This window comes from Agrilus planipennis, unplaced genomic scaffold (genome assembly GCF_000699045.2).
Source record: "Agrilus planipennis isolate EAB-ADULT unplaced genomic scaffold, Apla_2.0 scaffold41, whole genome shotgun sequence".
NCBI classification, from domain to species: Eukaryota; Metazoa; Arthropoda; class Insecta; order Coleoptera; family Buprestidae; genus Agrilus; species Agrilus planipennis.
Genome location: NW_020442445.1, coordinates 1,530,971 through 1,553,416, shown reverse-complemented (window position 1 = coordinate 1,553,416; position 22,446 = coordinate 1,530,971). Strand labels below are relative to the sequence as shown.

General features: G+C 30.7%; 4 protein-coding genes across 12 annotated transcripts in view; 1 reads left to right on the top strand and 3 right to left on the bottom strand.

Annotated features, from left to right (window-relative positions):
* The window catches only part of LOC112906397 (6-phosphofructo-2-kinase/fructose-2,6-bisphosphatase-like), a 39,436-nt gene extending 32,026 nt beyond the window's left edge, over positions 1-7,410 (bottom strand). Inside the window, exon 1 of one of the 3 annotated variants that reach the window (XM_025980440.1) lies at positions 7,032-7,410. In XM_025980440.1, coding sequence (XP_025836225.1) covers positions 7,032-7,224 — 193 coding nt within the window. In that variant the 5' untranslated portion in view covers positions 7,225-7,410. Of the gene's footprint in view, positions 1-2,032; positions 2,275-7,031 lie in introns of those variants that run through there. The other 2 variants (XM_025980441.1, XM_025980442.1) reach the window with 2 other exon arrangements.
* Positions 7,411-8,191: 781 nt separating this feature from the next.
* On the bottom strand, positions 8,192-10,219 carry LOC108733599 (succinate dehydrogenase [ubiquinone] iron-sulfur subunit, mitochondrial). Its single transcript, XM_018464832.1, has 6 exons — positions 10,051-10,219; positions 9,715-9,989; positions 9,133-9,267; positions 8,855-9,017; positions 8,490-8,612; positions 8,192-8,395 (listed from the first exon to the last, which is right to left on the bottom strand). Exons 1-6 carry the CDS (start codon positions 10,099-10,101, stop codon positions 8,306-8,308), a joined length of 837 nt encoding a protein of 278 aa, XP_018320334.1. The 5' UTR covers positions 10,102-10,219; the 3' UTR covers positions 8,192-8,305.
* Positions 10,220-10,605: 386 nt separating this feature from the next.
* Positions 10,606-17,607, top strand: LOC108733597 (putative uncharacterized protein DDB_G0282133). Of its 2 annotated transcripts, XM_018464824.1 has the most exons (7): positions 10,606-11,070; positions 11,135-11,331; positions 11,389-11,586; positions 11,727-11,987; positions 12,041-16,560; positions 17,113-17,205; positions 17,435-17,607. In XM_018464824.1, the coding sequence occupies exons 1-7, from the start codon at positions 11,051-11,053 to the stop codon at positions 17,501-17,503; spliced, it is 5,358 nt and encodes a 1,785-aa protein (XP_018320326.1). In that variant the 5' UTR covers positions 10,606-11,050; the 3' UTR covers positions 17,504-17,607. The 2 variants fall into 2 exon arrangements, with proteins under 2 accessions (XP_018320326.1, XP_018320327.1); XM_018464825.2 differs by lacking the exon at positions 17,113-17,205 and having other exon boundaries at positions 10,607-11,070.
* The window catches only part of LOC108733598 (sterol O-acyltransferase 1), a 6,371-nt gene continuing 1,421 nt past the window's right edge, over positions 17,497-22,446 (bottom strand). Inside the window, exons 2-7 of one of the 6 annotated variants that reach the window (XM_018464827.1) lie at positions 21,709-21,889; positions 20,676-20,843; positions 20,469-20,617; positions 19,388-19,527; positions 18,390-18,824; positions 17,497-18,042 (exon numbers count right to left, since the gene is read on the bottom strand). In XM_018464827.1, the coding sequence (XP_018320329.1) occupies positions 17,614-18,042; positions 18,390-18,824; positions 19,388-19,527; positions 20,469-20,617; positions 20,676-20,843; positions 21,709-21,884 (1,497 nt within the window). In that variant the 5' untranslated portion in view covers positions 21,885-21,889 and the 3' untranslated portion in view covers positions 17,497-17,613. Of the gene's footprint in view, positions 18,043-18,389; positions 18,825-19,387; positions 19,528-20,468; positions 20,618-20,675; positions 20,844-21,708; positions 21,890-22,446 lie in introns of those variants that run through there. The other 5 variants (XM_018464826.1, XM_018464828.1, XM_018464830.1 and 2 more) reach the window with 5 other exon arrangements.

The following is a 22,446-nucleotide window of genomic DNA, read 5'->3' as shown; positions in this document are numbered from 1 at the left end:
ATTATAAATTATATATAATAAAAATAAACTCATTAGGTCGAAAAATGCAAAAATAACTAAATTTTTTAGCAGTACTGTGTTCTGCATCTGTACACCAGCTACCCCTAAAGCACTGTAATAAAACTTATTTTCCAACGTAATTTAACGATTCTTTTTTTTTACTATAATCTAATTTTTAATTACCAACCACGAAATTATTACAGATTAAAATGAAGCAATTAAAAGATAAATAGTTCTAATTTTTGAATTTTGTAATATTTTTCAGAATAATATGTATAACTAATGTAAAACCATATGTACTTATATGTATATATGAATATGAATGCTGCACTTAATTAATTACGTTCTTTTTAAGGTATAATATGTATTTTGCGCAACACAAAATCAATTTGAAATTAAAATCTCAATAAACTATGCACGCGTAGATATACACACTTGTGTAATATTATAATAACGTGAAAATTTACAAACAAGGTTAAGTTCAGTACCGCTTACGACAATTAGTTATGCAGATACAAGCGTAAAATATGTTTAAACAAACGCGGATGGCTTTAGGTGTATTATGATATCGCGTATCAGTTGCCATGAACTATTGCGTAGATTTACTTTTTTTCATGTGAAATACAAATACTTACACACTAAAACACTCATTTTCATACATTTATGAACCAATTTTATTAAAAAAAAAAAGAAGTAAAATCGAGATAGATACGCGTAACGAAACTGATTTTTCACATTTATTCGAAACTAAAGCAGAAAATGGATTGACAAGATAGAAACGTTGGAAAAGATTAATTGAAGATTAAGAAAAGTGAAATATATATTCTTAAAAGAAGAGAAGATGCGAAAAATATTGAACAGATTAGTAAAGCCACTAGCTAAGACCCTCTAAATATATTTGGACGGTTGGTACCAGTATAGGTGGTACATTCAAGCACATATGCAGACCATTTAAGGAAACCTTTGTTTAAATAGCACTCTAAACATCAAATTCTTTAATTTAATTCTGGACCTGTCATAACACGGAGAAAACTAAATTTTTATGACAACGCAAAAATTACAATTTTCAATTGTAAATGACTGAATTTGTCGTAGAAATAGAAATAGGTAACTTGTAATAATCTCAATTTTGACATGTTTCTTTAAAAATGATTTCAAGTTTCTTAATTATTACAATTGAATTTGTGATATTAACTAAAACGCCTGGTAAATTTATTTCTGCTGGGATTTTATTTTTACAAGTTCGGGTACAAATTGCAATTTTTATTATTTTCGCTTACGAAGCAACGGGCTAGTGGGATAAATTGTAAATATCGCTTTAATATTTAGGTAAATTTTCGTTTTTCATTTTCCCCGTGAATACACAACTAATACCGGACACTTACATCAACCCACCCTTTTGTAATTGTTTAGTTCCACCTTCAATAGGTCAAAATTAGTTTATCACTATTCTGATTAAATGAAAAGATCCTAGATATCAAAAGTAGGCCTTAAAGCACAATTCGATCTTTTAATTAAACGTTTTAATGGTCAGCAAGTTCCAATAGTTTATTATGAGAGGAGATTTTGCCGGGTACCGGATAATCGGGTAATTACCAGTTTTCATTAGATAGATTTTTTGTTATACTTATTAATCATTATTGTTGGTGTTAAGTTTTTCTGATAGAATTACCCGGCACTGCCGGTACCCGACCGAATCCTAAAAAAAGTGCAGAATCCGCAGGGTACAGGATCTCCCAACTGAATTACCCGGTGTTCACATCCACTATAAAGTTAAGAAAAAGAAATAGAAATTGGAAATAATTAAAAGTAGGAATTTTCTGCTCAGCCGAATACATTATTCTGCTTAATGTGCAAAAATAATTAAAAATAACGTAAGCAAGTTGTTATGTATTCAATATATTCAAAGACAAAACTTGTGCCACTCAAACCTAATAAAACATCCTGCAACTGCATACCTATCAAAAAAAAGAAAATGCTTCTGTATGGAAAAAAAATAATATAAATGAGATCGACAATTTTTATCTCTTACTTGTAGACAGCGAAAAACAATCTGTTGCATCCATTCTTTATCTTCTTGCTGATAAAAAACTCAACCATGCGCACATTCAAAATACAAATGGTACCTACAGCACGTAGCACTTTTTGCACACACTTATTACACTATTATAACAACAAAATACAAACGAATAAAAGAAAAGATCAGGCGAGCATCAAGTTAGCCTACTATTGGAGAAAAACTATAGTAAAGTGTCTGTTCAAGCGAAGTCAACGTGATCTCGTTTTTTTTCTTGTTCAGCTGATACAATTCCACCACGTGTTGGATTTATCACAAATAAACAGCAGATTACTTTTTCATAACGTCTTAACATTTACGAAGATAAAAAATATGGCAAACAGATTTAATTAAATAAAATATAATAAGTAATATTGCATTCAAAACTTATTACCATTGCTTGCAAGAATAAGAACGCAAATAACAGAACAAAGAATTATGCTAATATTAATGAATTATTTACTAGCACCAAAGTTCAAAAGTCCATATTACTTCATTTAGTCGACGTGAATGTGAAATGTGAAAATTTCTCTTACACTATTATCAGTACGAATAGATAAGATAAACATTTAAATCTAATAGAGAATGTTTAAGATTTCACTAGTTATCCCTACGTAAACTAAACAGCGGTGATGTACCTATTCCTAAAAAGGGGAAATTAACAATGGAGTTATAAACTGGAACCTAGTGGAAAAAAACGGTTAGGCTAGGAACTTAAGGTTGTGGCATGAAAAAGCAACACTAACGAAGAACTTGTACTGTTCGACATTGTAAGAGTTAATAGCAGAAGCGATGTCTTTGAAATAAAAATTAAAATTTGACTTTATGTATGTATAAACATATGTAGACAAACATATATAATACGTAGGTACCACACATATAAAAAGTACACCCAACACCTGTCCTTTACTTTAGGCCAATTTTTTGTAGTAAAAATTTGTACAAAATTTACTTAATGTAATTTGATCGCAGGGCTTTAAAAAATGATAATCAGCTTATCTTTGGCCGTTGTGCACAACTCCAAAGTCCAAACTACTTCTTTTATAGGTACTTATTGAACGTAATTGGGACCTTGTTTAGGATTTCATTAAAAGGATTTTTGGAAATGAGGCTTCTAAGGACCAAAGACCCCAATCGAATCGCTCCCCTGTTCTCTCATCGTTAATTCGCCGCTAGTATTATTATGAACAAACAATGCGCTTACACAACTTTTAAAGTTTAGCAAAAAGGTTAAAGGTTAGAAAACAAAGTGCAGAATTAGGCACCAATATACAACCGGAATTTTATAAACATATTAGCATGCATTAAACGATTGCAATTTGAATGAGTAAATATGTACTATTATTTTTTATGATTTTACTAAAATGTACTCTAAAATTATACCAAATAATAACTGAGAATACAAAAAAGTTTTATTTCGTATCAAGTACCTCTATAGATACTGATTTTTAATTTTTATGCACCTATTCAGGTAACAGCATATGTACAGGGTTCAAAGTTTGCAACTCAATTTTAATCCACTCCCACCTGCCAACCCCTAAAAAGCTGAATTTGCACGTGTTCAAAACTAACACCTTCTATAAATAAACGCATACATATATACAAACATCCCTGAAATGATTTACCTACTTAACTTTCTTGAAATAAAATATGTTCAACCATGATCACAAATAAAAACATACACTGAAAGGTATTAGGGTAGTAGGTATCCTTTAGGAATTCTAGTTTAGTAATTTTGTCATCATGAAATAAATAAGAGCAAAACCAATAAATTATTAATATAAATATACACGCTTTTAGGATTAGTAACTATGATTATGACAATACACAATGATTAATGAAGACATACGTATTATGACATGATAATGTCATTTGAATTGCATAATATTTCTGTATTTTATGCCATTCATAGTGGATGATTCATGCCACGCCACGTGCTATCTGGCATGTCGTAGGATTCATTCAAAAAATTTTAATGGCCATTGGTCCCTCGCCTCAGCGAGTAAAAGAACAAGAGACCAATTGCGTTCGTGAGAAAACGCACGTGATTCAGTTTATTCAGGTGCAACAATACGCAATATGACTTAAGCACATTTCCGGCTAACTTAAATTTTCAAAAACTCCGAACAATATTTAATGGAATATAATAAATAATTCCTCTAATTATAAGAATTAATGTACGATAAAAGAAAAAATAGGTAGGTAAGTATTTAGGAATACCACATTTCTTATTACACGTCGTAAGTGAATCATACGGATTTCCAAATCATTTTTGTTTCCCTATGTGTATGGGACTTTTACACGCCTTTTTTAAGCTCTACAACTTTTCTACAAAAAGCATTTGATTAAACTTATGTTGCAAATTGGTCTCTACGTTAAATCTATTTTAAAAACGGAATAATATATCGCCTATGTATACCCTAAAGGTTCATTTTAAATACTGGTGAAGGAATTTTGAAATCGATACAATGGTTTCGGAGATTACCTCCTACATCCAAACTTACGAAAGTCTAATAACAGTTTTCCTTAATAAAGGTAATAAAGGTGGGTTTAAAACCCAATTATTAGTATTTTTGTGGAAATTTTCGTTTAAATAAGACAATGAAAAAGGGACATATGTATAAATGTATATACCTATGTAAAAAGCGTGGGTTTCAACGTGAATATAGGAAGAATGGATGATAAAAAACGAATGAATCGATTGTAACGAAAGGATTTCAGTCGCTGAGTATTATAAGTTCATCAGGAGCGTTCTGAACATCTCATTTATTAAGGATAGCAGAATTTTTCAGTTAAACACGAAACATGATAATATAATTCGGCAATCTAACCCGATTTTTCTAATAACAACCGTCAAAAGTTAACGAGCATTTGGTGATGATTCTGTTTTCAGTACAGTGGAGACTCAATTAACCGAACTAATTTGATAATGAAAAATGTGGATAATTAAATGTATGAAGAAAAGTCATTTTGTATTTATACACATTACTAAAAAACATACTGCAACTTTTACCATGATTACACTACAACTAGGCTACAATGATATTTGCTCATGGTTAGCAATCTGGATATTCGCGAATCCGTACAACTAAGGTCCGGATAATTGATTCTCCACTGTATTTCATTGGTCGCAAGTGCGTAAGTCGCTCTTGAATCTTTAAGTGATTTATGAATTAAAAAAATTGTAAAAAAAATATAAATTGTGATTAGCTACTCAATTTCTCATCCAATTTAAGACAGAAAAAATGATCGAAATTCCATAGACCATACACATACAATTGCAATTACTTGAAGAGTAATTTTTAACCGAGCCTGAGAGAATATGAGACCATCAAAGTTATCCATGAGATCCGTCACGAACACCGAAAGACCTTACACAAAATTATACCTGCATTGGGTAATTATACCTGCATTCTTTTTTGAATTACTTTGGTCATTATGAAAGTGGTTGTAGGTGAATTCAGTCACGTCTACTGTCTCATTTGATACATGTCACTGTAAGAGCTTAAGGGAGGGACAATCAAAATTAAATGACAAAATTTTACTCTTTGCCTTCAATACTGTGTGTTAATTATTGGTAATATCTTCACTATTGTGTAAATAATTATATAAGTATTAGGTACTTATTTAAATTGAAATAAACACTTAAATACTTATGCTTGGAAATAATGAGGTGACCTTATCATAAAAACAGATGGTTATTTTAATAAAAAATAATAGGTACTTAAATCAAGATAAATATGTTAAAAATCTTAACAAAAGAACTACAGCTGTCATGCTTTTATTGCTTATCAAGTTATCTTACAACTGTCTAGTCAGGTATGCCTCTCATTAAAAATTGATTCAATTATAAAAATGAAAGATAAATTCTTGATTTATGATTTTTCAAAAACAAATAGGTATAAGGTTGTAAAAAATCCAAATAGTTATGCATTTATTATTGCTGAATATTTAGAAAAGTCCTACGGTTGGAACGTTGGTCAGAGCTCCATTTATTAAATATTGTTTCTTTTTTTATATTTANTTTTTAAATACTAAATTGTTATATACCTATTGATTTTTGATAAATGTATTCTTCATTCATCTGAGTCAAACAAAAACTAATTAAAACAACTTTGAAATTTATTTCTCAAAAAGTTACTTCTACAGTTGAACGTCTAGTACACATAATAAGTATCTACTTGTTTATATTTTTTTTACTCATAGCTAAAAAATATAAATATTGTGCATGTGTTATGCACATTCTTGTGACATTTGCAGTAGATTGTAGGTTTTTAGAAACAAAATGTTAAAGAAAATGATTACATGTTTGTTAATTTTTTCCTTGCAATTATCCGTCTACCCAGATAGATATACACGTTCAAGTTCTATCACGTGAATCAGTGTTTAACATTTTTTTTGTGTAAGTATTTACATTATTATTACAGTACAGATGTATTAGGTATTATACCATCTGTATATTGTGATTATGGTGCATATTTGCATGCATATGTTCTTTCTATAGAAAACCCCAATAATATTTTTAATATATTAGTAATAGTTAATAATAAAAATCTTGTATGAAACAATGAAGATAAGAAAGCTAACGCTGGGATTATCAAAATTGTACTTAAAACTGGTTTTTAGCAATCCTATGAGAATTATTCAACTGGGAACCGGCAGTTCTGATAGTGACAGTTAATTATATTCTACAGATAAAGAATGAAACTGGTGTTTATAATATAATCAAGAAATTTTAATATACAAATACTTATTAATTCTTATTGCAGCAGGTGTAAACTCATCAGCTGTTCTATTCATAACCTTACTCTATGTACTTAAAATTTAAATACCCCATACCGTTACTCAGTATGCGTATAAAAACTGTTTACAGAACAAATAGGTATTCATCGATTTTCAAAAGACATGTTGGTATACGAATATGCCAAGCATGATTAATGTCTAAATATAATATTTCTAAAATATAAACAGTTACCTCGTATTGGAAATGGTTTCGTTTGAACAGTCTCCGTGTTTGGAGGCAAAAGCCTCTTGGTCTCAGGTGACATAACACTTGGACATGCTCGAACCTCCCTCACTTTATCGTAATCATAGGGACCGGATCCCACAAAGTTACTATTACGAACACGTAACGACCCCCGAACTTCCATACAGCAAGCGCTACTCATCTCGAAACGTTTGACAACACATTCGACGTAAAGCCAGCGTTCACTACAGCGATCGAAAAGCAAGATCCCTCAATTTTATTCACTATTCGACCCGCACAAAACCGAACGTCACTCGTTCTTCGCGAATGAATAAATTCATAAATTGTACTTTACGAGTGGGGCTGCATTGCTATGACTTCGTTGACATTGCCGCTGCTGCTACAACTACTATTGTCTTGCGCTGATAGCAATAATAATATTATTATTAACTAATAACCAATCAGCAACAGGAATAATCGTACCACCGAGCACGGAGCATCCTACGCTTTGCGATCGTGAATTCAAATTAAAAAACGTATACAGCGATTCTGTAGAAGTTATTTATCTAAATGGTTATTAATAATAGATAATCATATGCAAATACATGTCTATTAATTAATTAATCATTAATTTATTATTAAATCTTATTTTCACAGTAATTAAATACATTTATCTGCGTGATGGAATGCGATGAAAAACTAGATTTTATTCACTTTGTTACACATTCAGCATTCTTGATAATAATTTTTATACGAAATGTAATCATTTTTGCATTTACTTATTCACACAAGGATACAAGATAATTCTTCAACATAAACGTTAGTTACTGTTCGCTGAGTTTTGTTATTACGGAAATGGTCGTCTATTAAAACAAAACAAAAATAGTTTGGAAATTTAAAAAAAATCAAATACATTTTTTAAACAAGTAAATTCACAGAATAATTTTCATCATTTCTGAATTTTCGAATCCGATAAAAAGCGTTCATAATACATTTAATAAGACAAAATGTATCTGTTGATTAGGCAACCTACCATACAGATGTGTATACATTTAAACTAACGTTCTATGTACGTCCTACCGCGAAATTGTTATCTTAAAAATAAGAACAATTTAAAATCTTATAAGATCAACTTCAATTAATTACTTTTTAGTATCAATAAACAAGAATACTAACAGATTTTTATTTAAGTATCCATCAATCTTAATGCTAATAAAAATACACTTTCAAACGTAATCTATTATAAATTGCTCGTATTTGTTAATTAGATTTTTTTTATTAAGTCAAACACTGTTCATATCAGGTTCCTTCTTTTTAGCAATTCCTCCTAATAGTTTTTTAGTTTCTGCTATTGCCTTAGCAGGATTTAGACCCTGAAAGTTAAAAAAATATTGAACGCAAATACCTCAACATTTTTATACCTATAAATAATATTTGCTTTTAAACGAGAGAAAAAAAAATGAATACCTTAGGGCAACAATTTGTGCAATTCATGATAGTATGACATCGGAATACAGAGAAAGGATCTTTTAATTTTTCCAGTCTTTCTTGAGTATTGGTGTCTCTTGAATCAATTATCCATCGGTAAGACTAAAGAAATAAAATAATAAGGATCAGACACTTTCAGTGGGAATTAATGAAATAATGGTAAATAGAATTGAAGACACAGTAATTACTTGAAAAAAAAAGGCAGATATATCGAACAAAATGAAGACAAAACTGAAGTAGGAGATTATTGGTGAAATAATACTAATGCAGTATCTGCCTAAATTAATCAATCATTTCATATCTGACTATTAGGTCTTCTACCCTATTTACTTTCTTTATTATACCTGCATGATTGCCGCAGGACCCAAGAATTTGTCACTGTTCCACCAATAACTTGGGCAAGAAGTTGAACAACAAGCACACAATATGCACTCATATAACCCATCTAATTGGTCACGATCCTTTATACTTTGTAAATATTGTTCATCACCAATATTTTTGTTATCTCTATAATAATCACATAATACTGTAAATTCCGTTTTAATAATTATTGAAGATATTGAATATTTCTTCTATTTAGGAAATTATTACATTTCTTTTTCATAGTAAAGCAAATTCTTACTTTCTTTGAAGCCAGGGCTGTATAGACTTATATTGTTTATAAAAGTTATTCATATCTGGAACTAGATCTTTCACTACATACATGTGAGGGAGAGGATAAATTTTAGTGGCTTTACTAGTATCTTTATCAATGTTACTGAAAAAAATAATTAAAATTACAATTGACAACTATCACTACAAACAAAAAATCTAACTTAAATGACTTCTACATTTATGCTTCATCAAGCTTTAGTTTTATGTTAGAGGTGAATATTTACTTCGATTTTATTTAATTTACTGCTAAAACAGACTCTTTATTGTGACTTATTCTAATTACAGAAATAGATTCTCAATAATTTCAATGTAAGCTATAAATTAGCCCAATTAGGAAATTCAGATATGAACACAACAGTCACGTTATTATGTGATCAGAATGAATGTAAAATACTTCATTAATTTTAACCTTTACTAATTATTCTAATTTTAACAAGTAAGGATTTCTGCAGCAAGATAGTAGTATATGGTAAGTAGACCAAAGCTTTGTAGTGTATATTTTGTAAACAATGGTACTTCTTTGTGAAAAAGTCTTAGTTTAAATTTTTACCTTATGCAAGCTAAAGTATTCACACCCCCAATATTCATTGCACATGATCCACATATGCCTTCGCGACAAGATCTTCTGAAAGTTAGGGTTGGGTCAATCTCATTTTTTATTTTAATAAGAGCATCTAAAATCATAGGCCCACATTGATTTAGATCTACAGTATAGTCCTGCAGATAAGGCTTTTTTTGCGGGGTATCAGGGTTCCATCTGTATACAGAAAAAGTTTTGTTTCGGGCAGATTTAGTATCTGCTGCTGTCGCATAAAACTTTAAACCCTATTGAAGAGTGATGTTATATAATATTCATAAGTGTAAATACGTGTATTTTATTTATTACCTGATTATTTACAGTCCGCAATGTTTTAAATAGTTGCACTTTATTAGCCATCTTTATTTCTTACTCTAATGATTTTTTTTAAATAAAAATACTGGTAAAATTACAATTAAACACAAAAACTGACATTTGTGGCATAACCACAACCATCTCAAAATGTCAGATTATTTTAAAAAACATTATGTGTCTAAAGCGTCCCTTGCACGGTTCGACAGTTTTTATAATTTTTAATAATTTGGTTCAGGTTTTATAATTTCTCTTTATCGGTGACTTCTATTAGTTCATTCCCTCTATCAGACACTGTGAGCTCGAAATTGTTAGCAACATTGCTTCGAGTGGTCGAAATTCATTTTTGTAAACAATACTATGACGTAGTGTCGGCCATCATTGTTTTCTAATTGTTGCTGATGTCGGCCATCATTCTCTTGTAATTGTTGCTGATGTCGGCCATCATTCTTTTCTAATTGTTGCTGATGTCGGCCATCATTCTTTTTCAATTGTTGTCGCATTGTCAGTGATGTCGGCCATTATGGTTTTTTAATAGACGTATAGAAATCAATTATTAAAATTTAAAGAAATTGTTTGTAAGTAGGGATACAACACATCGTACACGAAGTGTCCTTTAAAGGAATTTACAAATACGGTCGCATCATACAGGAGACACTCCCTAAATTATTAGTGATATTTGAACTAGACTAAAACGACCAAAACATAACGAACATAACCTACAATAGTGATCCATTCAGATTTTATATTTAAAGTTAAGTTTTTATTTTATCAGTAGATGTAAATCGTAAATCATTGAAATATAATCGTTAGAGTGTATATTGGAAAATGCAAGGACAATTATAAAGTAAATTATATTAACTAATCGATGATTTTTAACAAAATATAATGTATCCGTTTTACAACCGTTTCCATTCTTATCGTTAGAGAAGAATTAGATATTAATAAAATAATGATTATTTTCTAAAAATGCAATTATTTTCGTGCTGGAGAAAATATGAACAAACCACCCAACAAGTAAGTCCTTTTTTAACAGTTTTAGTAAATTATACTACGTTTCAAATGACTTGCGAATTTCTAGGAGTCGTGAGTGGGAAAAAGACCGTAGGACTCGGATTAATGACGCATTTACTAGTTTAAGTAAATTGCTACCTTGCTATGACCCATCACGAACATTAAGTAAAATTAACATTTTGAAACAGGCAGCAGCATTTATTGAGGAATTACAAGAAAAAATTAACAGTTTTATTAACAATAATCAAGCAAAGGCAGCAGAGTGTATGTAAAAGTATGTATGTATATGTAAAGGTGATAATAACACTCATTTAACTTTAGATCAAGAAATAAAAAGACTGAATGAAAGAATTGATAAGTTATTAGCACGAAGTGATCAGTTGTGTAATTTTATAAAGGATGCAGGTATTAAAGTACCAAAAGTGTATGGAGCCATTATTGAAACATCGTCTAAGCTGAGATGGTCCAATAAAATATCTCCAGAATTAGCAAAAAAACTTGCTAAGAAGGAATTTCAAGGTTTGTGTTGGTTTCATAGAAGCTGAAATATCTATTGATGTATCCTGTTGATATTCAAATAAATGAAATATTTATTTTTTGCAAATAATTGGCCATTAAAAGTGAAAGTACATTTATCATGTTTTTCGTTCTTTTTTTAGAAAATAAACCAAACAAAGAAACGAAAAGTCCGAAAAAGAAACAGCTTAAACCTCGTTTGACTACAAAGCCACAGAAAATTTCAAAAAAGTTTAGAAGAAAGTTAGAAAACAGGAGATTATTGAATCACAAACAGAATACTCCTATTACAGTACCTCTTTTAAATTGTTCTACAAATAAAAATGTTCCTATGGGAACATGTTACCTAGTGACAAATCCTCCAGCTATTAATTTAACAAATACAGACAGTTCATCAAAAGATGGTAAATGAGTATCTTTTATTTATTTTGTCTGAAACTAATAAGGTTGTTTACAGATACTAGCAAAGCTATTTCAAAACCAAAAATATTACCAAAATCGGTCAGTGATAAAGTATTGAATGTCCTTGGTCCAGGTACTTTAATTTTGGCTAATGGTACAGTTATTCCTATTCTTCCACAGTCCCAAAAAGTCATTCAGCCTGCTACTGTTTTAACCAGCACAAATCCTATAATAGTTACGCAGTGTCCCGTAACTACAACAGCAACTGCTACAGTTGTAGTGGTGAGCACCTCAAAACAGGAAACTACCAGCAATACCTTGGTAATTTCGACTGTGTCCAAAATTAATTCAGTTTCAAATTGTATTAGTATCGGGGGCAAGGTGTTGCCTCAGATCAGGCCCAAAAGATGCATAACAAAAACTACACAAATTAATAAAGTCCCAATACCTGCCCTAACATCTCACTATTCCACTTTCAATATTGTAAAACAGGAAATTCAGAAAAAAAGTGCCACTATTTCAAGTAAACATTCGCAGAAAAAAGGAGGCAAAGTTGTGTGCTTGAAAAAGGAAAAAACACAAGCAAAAGTATCAAAAAGAAAATGTTCACCAGCTGAAACATTGCACAACACAAAAAAACGAATTAAGATTGTAGAAAATAACGAAGATATTGTTAAGAATAAATCATCCCATGAAAATACTTTGAATAATAAAAAAGAAAATTCCGAAACCCTTGTTGAAAATAGTAAAGAAATTTCCAATATAGACAATAGAAATGAACAAAATAACATTTGTGAAGAGGCTAATATAGTAAAATCATGTATAGTCAAAGTAAATAATGATGAGCAGTCAAATATTGGTGCTGATGAAAAACAATCTTTAAAGATTGCATCAACACCATGTGCTTCAAAAGAAATAATTGATCATAATAACTTTGCACCTGAAGCAGTTGAAAATGAGCCAAAAATCAACTGTTCTGCTTCACAAGAAAATGTTCAAGCTGATAATTCAAGAACAATAGTAAATAGGATTATAGAAAGCAATAAACAAAATATCACAAATGCCGAAAAAAATGAAAACCTTAAAAACGTGACAGAACAAAAATATGAAAATAAATCTACTGAAAATATCATAAATTCCGAGAGTGTTCTTCCTTCAGTAATATCGAATTTGAAAACTGCCGATGATAGTAAAGTGCAAGAAACACAGTCGGTTGGAGAAAAGATAATTGAAGATCCAAATAAAAATAATTTGACACTTGGAACGTCTCTATATCATTCGGAGTTGTCAAACGACATTTTTTCGTCTTTACAAGTTCCTCTAGGAAGTCAGAACCAAGAATCAACCTCTCCTACAGCAGCCTTTCTTTTAGCATTTCCTCTTGTGTCGACTCTAACTGGCGTTAAAGTAACAGAAGTAATAGATGAAGAAAACTCTGATAGCCGTCATGGAACACCAACACTTCTTCAAATTGGTACAATGGATTCAACTAAAACTTCCCAAACAGTTCCTTCTGAAAGTCTAACGCCGAGTTTACTAAATCTAGATAATTTCTCCTTTTTCTCCACCACTTGCACTGGCTTTTACTCCTCGTTCGATAATTTAACATACACTAGTTGCCAAAATACCATAACATATTCTTCATTTTCTACAGCTTCCACTGTTTGTTCTGTGGCTGGAATTTCAACTACAAATTCAATTAAAGACAATGTAGAGCAGGCAAAAAATCCCCAAATTGAAAAACAGATTCAACAGACTGGTCAAACATTAAAAGCAAAACCCACATGTGCTGATGATTACATTACAACATTAAAAACTCACCCCTTAGATAAAACGTCAAGTAATAACAATGGTGCTATGTCTATTAATGCTAATAATCGAATTCAAAACGTTAATGCTTCTTATCAGCCTACAACTGAGAAGAGCTTAAGCAATAAAATTGGTCCTACATGTATTTCAAGTAATAATTCATTTAATTCTTTAAATAATAAAAGTTTAGATGAACGTAATTCCATTAATTCGAATGGAATTATTTCTAACACCAATACAAATAATAGTATTTCTGTGTGTACAGTTCAAACTCCACATTTAAGTGTTTCAACTTCTTACAGCACTACATACAATACTTTTCCTTATAACAATGATACCAAATGTAAAATCAAGAACGACACTGCAGCAATTAAACAAACTTCTAATCCAATTTCACAGCCTTATTCTCAGGAGAACTTTAACCAAATACCTTATACCAATAAAGACTTACCTTTGTCTTCTAAACAACACGCCCCTTCTGTAACCACTACGGTAAACAGTAATGTGAATTGTAATTTTTCTGAAAAGAAATTTCTGGAGCAAAAACCTCAAATCAACTATAATCCTAATTCAGTATCGTCATCCAATTGTAATACATTTAATCCGTTTGCCGATAAACAACCCACTGACTGTAATGTAAATTATACAAGAACTTATGGTAATATGTTGTACGGTAATAATAATTCTAATTACACCAACAGTTACCCAATAGAAGGAAGCAGTTATTATCCTTCGAACAAAACAAGTACTAGCTCTTATGGTCAACCTAAAAATAGCTCGGAGCCCTACAATCAACATAAAACTAGTACTGACTCATTCAGTAATCAACAAAAAACAAACGCGGATTCGTACAACCAGCACAAAACAAATACAGATAGTTATGGCCAACTTAATTATAATACCGATTGTAAAGGTGCTGAAATTTGTAAAAGAGACTCTTCTAATGCTCATGTACAGGGGACTAACACAAATTACTTTCGCCAAAGTGGTGTGCCTCATAAAGAAAAAATTAACATCAGCAATTCGTCCAATAAAGGTGCAAAATCTCAGCCAAATCAACCTCAACCAAAACCACCAATAAACTGGATGACGACCCCAGATTTGAAGCAGGAATCAACGTTTTCTTCAACAGCATCTTTTGGAAAAGATATGGATTATACAACAAACAACTTCTATTCATCTACTTCGTTTCCTCGCAATTCTCACGTTTCTTGCTTTAATGCGAATCCACCAACATATCAAGCACCTGATTTCCAAAACAGTTCCGTTGAAACAAAAAAATCTTCCGATGGTACTTTTCCCATTTTATCTCACAACGCTACCCAGAGAAGCGAATTCGACGAAAATCAATTTTCCTGGTCTCCCACAAAGCTTCCACAATTTTTCGAAACGTCGCACACCTTTGTATCGTCAACGTTACCTACTTTAGTGGGAGACCTAGCACTGGGAACCATACAACCACCAACAGTACATGAACAAAGTAAGTTACCCATTGAAAAAGATCTAAATAAAAATAAAGAAAGTGGAAGACGACCTAAACAACAAAATTACGATCAATCGAACAATCATTCCAACTTTTTATCAGTGAGTCAGTTGGTTGAGAAACAGACTGATGGTGTTCCTTCTCGTATCACAAATCGTAGAAATAGTGGGAGTAGAAATAATAAGAACAATATATCCCATAAATCTACCAGACGTGTTCAGAAGCAAGCTGAAAACAAAGAATGTGGAGACAGAGTTGGTCGCAGCTACACTCAAAATAAGGTAGAAATGCCTTTGGGAAGACGCGAAAACGTAAAAATTTCATCACAGCGTAATCAAAGTTCCAATTATGTTCCTGAAAACCCGACCTGGTTCGATTATAATAAAAACCAAAGACAGGAGTCTAATAAAAATTCACAGAGTATATATTCGGCTGAGGCTCTTCTCGGTCATCAGGTTCCTCAAAATAATGCCATGTTTAGACAGCAGACTTCAAATTTCCCATCAAATACAAAATCGTTACCTATACCCAACTTTTTGTCCGACAATATTATGCCGTACTTTTCTTCAGTTGATTTACAAGATAACAATTTTATGCAACAAAATCAGAACTTTCAAAGTACTGCTTTGGCGCATAACTTTTCGAATACTGTTCAATCATACACCTATTTGTCTAATAATCATATTACATCCACTTCTAATATTAGCTCATCGTATTTGCCAACAACGTCGTTTATGTCTGAACTAAATACCCAAGATTACAGTGCCTCTGCTGCTCAAAACAATATACTTTCCCAAAGTTCTGTTAAAATATTTAGTGATAAGAACTCGTCTAAGCAAAATGCTGGAGTTCCTGCTCCTGGCGAAAGACCTGCAATGCAAAATATAGGGAACAATGATTGTGCTGTGAGTTGTTCATCAGTAAATTATGCGAAAAAATCGTTAAAAATGAAACAAAGCACAGAAAATAGTTTGCCTGGTATTGTTGACTTTAGTTTCCTATCTATGCCTGGAACAATAAGTTCTCCTATGCTTCCTGACGATTTCCATGTTCATACTAATTTCTTACCACCACCTCCTACACCAGGTCAATTATACCCTTGTAAAAATCCTCCATATAGTAAACAAGGCACAGAGTTGTCTTCGACTTCCATGATAACTCTTCCTCCATTAACAGCTTCTAGGAGTCAAGTCCAAAACATCGAAACTCCCCCTAATATCAACAACATTGGAACATCCTTGACCAACTTTAATTTAAGTACCATATTCCCCGAAATAAACAAGGTGAGCGAATTTTAAACACTTTTATGTACCTGTACACATGTCCAGATTAACAACATTTAGTTTAATCATGGGCAAAATGAATAATTTGAAATCAAGTCCAAAATACAAACAAAATAAAGTTTTGCGCCTAATAAAACATTCATTTAGAGAGTTTGTTATGGTTTTTGTTTACTGGCATAAAGAAAATATATCTTTTAATATTTTTCTGAGCGTGAAAAGCGTAATAATATATGAGAGTAAAAACATAAGTAACCGAATTAATTTTTACTACTACAGATAAGCTTAAATTAGTGAGAAAAAATTATTGCTGCAGTCACCCCCCCCCCACCCCGGCGATCGAACCCTGGTCTCTCTTTACTCTGGAGTAATGATGCGTAAATCCCACAGACCTGGGTTCGATTCTCGGCGAGGGCGTCACAGTAGCAACAAATTTTCCTCATTAATTTGAGATTATGTGTAGTGGTAAAAATTAATTCACTTTAATGTATTGATAACCCCACAAAAATTCTTCTAAAATTCTCAAACGTAACTGTCATATTAAATTTATTTTAGGGAAATTCATTCCCTTCGTCTACGACTTGTCAACGTTCAACTAAAAGTAAAGAGTATGCTTCACAAAAAAATTGTTTCCATCGATCTGTTCAAGTATGTTAAATAATATAGTAAAAATTATTGTATATTTTGCAGTGTTTTCAAAAAACTGCATTAATTTTCGTTTAATATAATGAAGTGCATTTTTTGCATGATTTGTTTATGTTTTCTTTTGAAATAAAAACAGTATTGTTTATAACGTTGTTAATAACAATTTTTTTTGTTGCTTTTTACTGTTTTTTTTATTTTGTTTGATTTTTATCTAAGTGAGTTACATTTTTAGACTCCGTTTCAAAATAAACCGCCAAATTATGGAGTTCCAGTCCCTCACACAAAAGTTAATAATACGTAGAAGTATTGTATAATTTATTGATTAAAAACTTAAATAATTTGTACATATATTAGATTATAAAAAAGGCTCAAGTACCTGATTAGTGTAAGTTGTGATATTAAAAATACTGTTTATAATTGTTTACAAGTTAATAATCGAGGAATAAAGAAATCAGTAGCAGTTGCATTTTCTATTGGGCAGTTTTGTCTAACAAAATATTCGATGCAATACATATTTATTGCCAAACAGGCTCCGAATGGTATCGTGAACCAGAGAAATATATTTCCATGAAAAGTTCCCCCGAAAGTAAGAAACACAAGGGTCACTCCAATTACAAAAAATTCTAAAAATAATATCGGAAAAAAGAATCCGAATGCTACACTTAAAATGTATTCGTGAACTAGAGCAGAGACAAAAAATACAAACAGTTTTGGGACAAATCTGTTTTTTGGTAAAACATTTTCGTACATGTCCTTGTATATGTAAGTGTATAACCAGTCGTGTACTACAACATTCCATTTTCGATAGTAAGGCCCATAAGATGTTGAATTCCACCAATCCTTAAAAGTTTAAACACTTGAACCCATTTATAATAATAAAAAAATAAAATGTAAATACTGATTAACAAATCTGAGAGTGTATTTTCTTTCAAATACTTGATTCTATTAGGTTTTGAATTTCTAAAAATATACTTTTTGAAAATTGAAGAAATATTAATTAAAACCAAGGAATACATACTAAATTTTTGGTAATAAAAAATAATGTGTATAATTCAGTATTTCTGGAAGACAGAAAGAAAAATGCTTCATACACACTTCGTAAAAATGGGAAGTACAAATTTGGTCATTGGCTTATTGTGATGTAGATACATAAAATACATTATACTATTTTCATTGGTAAGTTTTACCTTATAAAACATTCGGTCTCCAAAGGTCAATATTTCTGCGAACCCATTCAACCAAACATGTAAAAGAATATAAAAACCACATAACATGAATGCCCCACCAGCTGGTAAGTTTCCTAATGTATGAAGGGCAACTTCTTTCCAAGGTATTGGGCCTTTACCATAGTCTTGGAAAACCGAAAGAAAATATCGATTCATGAAGAAACTGATGAAAAGTATAATACTCGTGAATTCTATCGCGTAAAAGAAAACCGCCTTCCATCTTATAGTACGCGTTCTCGGATAGTTGTCTTTGTATATTAGCGTTGGAGCAAATAAAAAATATAAAAATTTAGAAAACGAAGGGCAAGGATTCTCCTTTTCACTGTGTGATTTATAATTTAGCACTCTCGGTACATTACTCCTAATAAACGCATAACTTTTCATTGTCAGTCTTACCTACAAGAAGCAGAAATTGATATATATATATATATATACAGCATCGCCATCAATTAATCATAAATTAATAATTTATTATACTATTACAAAATTAGAATGTATTAAAAAATCAAATTTATTCAAGCATTAGCTCTAAATAGACTGGACGTTGAACTGATTTACAAGTAGAAAATAGTTTTTATGATTTATTAATCTTTTACTGTTAAACGATCGAGTAAAATTTAATAAAAAAGTTGAACATGAAGATAAAATTAAAGAACAGTAATGGAAAAAAGAAACCTCACATTTTTTCTAGACCAAAAACGTATATCTAAATATTTATTCCAAACTAGTAAATTTATAAATAGGTAGGCGACATTTTTAATATTATTTTTAATATTCAATCGTTTACGTGTAAAAAATTAATATGACTAATAAAACAAAATACGTTAATTTTACTTGGAAACCAGTGCAACTTTCACAGGGGCAGGATAAACTGTTAATTTTTTTTATTTCTGCATTATCGGGGATAGACTTTGTTAACTTTTTAGATTTAGTTAAACTTTGTATTTACTTCTACGTACCGATTCAATTAAAACTATAATAGCAGTTGGTGGTGGAAATTTGTTATTGAATACGGCGTTAGTAAAATAATAGAAAAATGATATGTAGTAGCATATTAGAGAGCCAATCCAAACGCAATCCCACATCTTAAGCTTTAGGGCTAAAAATAACAGAAATTATTTACTTTTAGAGTACAACAGTTTTGTGTAGGTATAACGTATCAGGGTGTTGTTTTGATTATAACGAAATTTTTATTCAAGTTTATTTTCGAAAAAGAAAGCATGAATTTTGAATTAATGAATTTTTTTTTCAAACCTTTTCACTTTGAAATACTTGCATTTAAAATGCAAATACAAAATAAAAAGTACCTATTTTTATCTTGCATTTAAATGCTTTTTTGAGAAAAGCATTTTGTATTTTATTTAAAATACTTTTGCAAAGGTATTTTAAAATTTGCAAAATGCATTTTTGTCATTAAAAGTCATAAAGAGACATCACATGAATATTTTCTAATTTGTTAACTGAAGAGAGACCAAAAAATTCTAAACTATTTGGAAATGGATAATATAAAATATTGGATCGATATTGTTTTCCAGGTTCATTGTCATGGTCTATAGAATTTTGAAGTTCCAAATTGATATCAGCATCTGCCAAATCACCACTTATCGTAACTTTAGCAAGGAACTACGAAATTCTATAAATTACGACAAAACAGTCCACAAAACAATATCGAATTGATATACTCCAGCTGTGTAAAACTGAAAACTACACAAGCTATTGTGGTGTAATAAACGCGTATAATCCAAAATTCTGAGAAAACGATTCGAAAAACTTCACTTAGTGGGTGAACTCAAAGCTAAAAAAACCATGGAACTTTTCCTTCTAATGACCTAAATCTGTGAGAAGTAATTTTTATTGACACCTTTTCTCTCCTTTTACTTAAAAAAAGTGTAGTAAAAAATAAAAATGATTTGATGAATTAGTGACTAAGAGGGGGCTCATTTCAGTTTAATTACGTTTGTTATTAGAAAACCACCAAATTGACTTTTCAAAATGAAATTGTAGTCATATAAATCGCGAGCATGAAAGTAAATGACTTACTATTAGGAAATATGTTTATCCTAATATTACTCCAACAAACAAAAAACACGTAATTTGCTAATGTTAACAAAAACATCGTTATCCATAAAGTAGCGGCTACATCAAACTTTGCCAAACCATTAAATATCTTGTCGGTTCCTATCAATATTCTTAAAATAAGCATAACGTTATTTTTCAAAAAAAAAGTTTAAATAAACCTACACTTACTGTCCACTACTTAAATAGTCTTCTACTGCATTGTGTATGCATTGTCCTACAAATAATGCTATAAAAATATGATAAATCGTCCTTATGTGTTTTATAGTGTACAGATCACTTAAGAGAGAATTTCTACACACAAAAACTTTTTCTGGAAGGCGCCCGTTTAAAACTTTCCTGGAAACAAAATCATTTGGTATAAGAACCATTACCTGCTACTGTTTATTATTAGTCGTATGTAATATTTTTGTTAAATAACTGAAGAATTGACTAAACAGTATGAAATTATTGCTAATTTTTTGACGTTAACAAATATTTTTATACTTCTTGTTAGAAGGGGTTGTCCATTAAATACGTCAGTCAGACTTTCACCTTTTTGGACCCCTAACACCCATTTAGTCACACTTAGGTACAACGACCCCCTAAATAAATATTACGTCACGAAAGGTACTTCCACCTTAAAAACTATTTCTTGTGACTAAAAATAGCAGTGAATGATTTTCTACCGTACCAAATTAAAAAAACAAACATTAAAATAAAATTGACGAACGGCAAACGTCACATTCCGTTAGAGTCTGACTCCCCCCTTGTCATATCTCGTTACGCTAATCAATACCCCTTCCTACCCCTTATTTGTGAACGTATTTCATGAACGACCCCTTATGTAATGATAAATTAGTGTTATAAATATCTAAAAATTTCGATTAGTTCTTCAAAGCGTTTATAGCGTCTAAGTTTAACTTTTGTCCAACGAAAACTTTTGGTTTCTTTCGTTGTGAAAGTGAAGTTAGTCAGTATCGTTAAATATTGATACAAAACCAGAAACCAAAGTGGTCCGTTACTCTTGTGGTTTTTACACCATTTGTGGTACTTTAGTTACGTTTAGGCTTACAATAATCGTGTCATCACACTAATTTTTTTTTATGTAATCTATTTATGAAACTTTCTACAAAGAAAAAAACCCGAACAGAACGTATTTTATTTTTTTTTAATAAATAATTTTTTAAAATTTCGTGTAAATTAATGTGAATATTCTACTTACACTTTATCTGTGATTTCATAATTGTTGTTAAAAATGTTTGTGAGTTGTTTAACATTTGATTCGTTCTTGGTGACCTCATTAACCACTTCACTTATAAAATGATCAATTTCGCGATTGATCTTCTGTTTAGTTTCTTGTTCCAGATACTTCAATGCATAATAAGAATTATAAGTCATCGTAACTGCACTTAGCAAAAATGAATTAGAATTATAAATGAACAAAGGTGTACAAGTAGGTATGAAATTGATTGACACTACATAGATCGAAGACGATTGGCTGCTAATAAATTAAATTAAATCTATGAAGACATACAACAACTACAAGAAAGGTTTCTTGTTTATTCGCTTCGGCTGTTTTATTACAAAATGATAATGGGATAATGAGTGATTACATACTTTTACCGCTACAATCACTTGTTTCTATTTTACGAAATTTATTGTTTATACAAAAATTAAATTAACTTTTTAACTTTTGATACGAACAACACGTGTTACAAGTTTTATTTTTTTACTAGTCTATATTTATAATACTACCAAAGTGCTACAATAAGAGGAGGCCGATTTTGATAGAAAGGACATATTTGTGAGATAGATATTTGAGTTAAATATTTTTAAGAACTAATGGGGCTTTAACATTTATGAATGAATAACAGAATTTAATATAGGCAGTTAGAAAATCTGAATTGTTTCAAATATGTATCTATTTTATTTTACACTGCTATTATTTTTTTTAATTTCT

Bases quoted from the DNA above. Each gene is read 5' to 3' on its own strand.
- LOC108733597 (XM_018464824.1), top strand. From the start codon at position 11,051: ATGAACAAACCACCCAACAA. The intron at 11,071-11,134 runs GTAAGTCCTTTT...GCGAATTTCTAG, and splicing joins ATGAACAAACCACCCAACAA to GAGTCGTGAGTGGGAAAAAG. The intron at 16,561-17,112 runs GTGAGCGAATTT...AATTTATTTTAG, and splicing joins TATTCCCCGAAATAAACAAG to GGAAATTCATTCCCTTCGTC.
- LOC108733599 (XM_018464832.1), bottom strand. From the start codon at position 10,101: ATGGCTAATAAAGTGCAACTATTTAAAACATTGCGGACTGTAAATAAT. The intron at 9,990-10,050 runs GTAATAAATAAA...ACTCTTCAATAG, and splicing joins TGCGGACTGTAAATAATCAG to GGTTTAAAGTTTTATGCGAC. The intron at 9,018-9,132 runs GTAAGAATTTGC...TGATTATTATAG, and splicing joins CAGCCCTGGCTTCAAAGAAA to AGATAACAAAAATATTGGTG.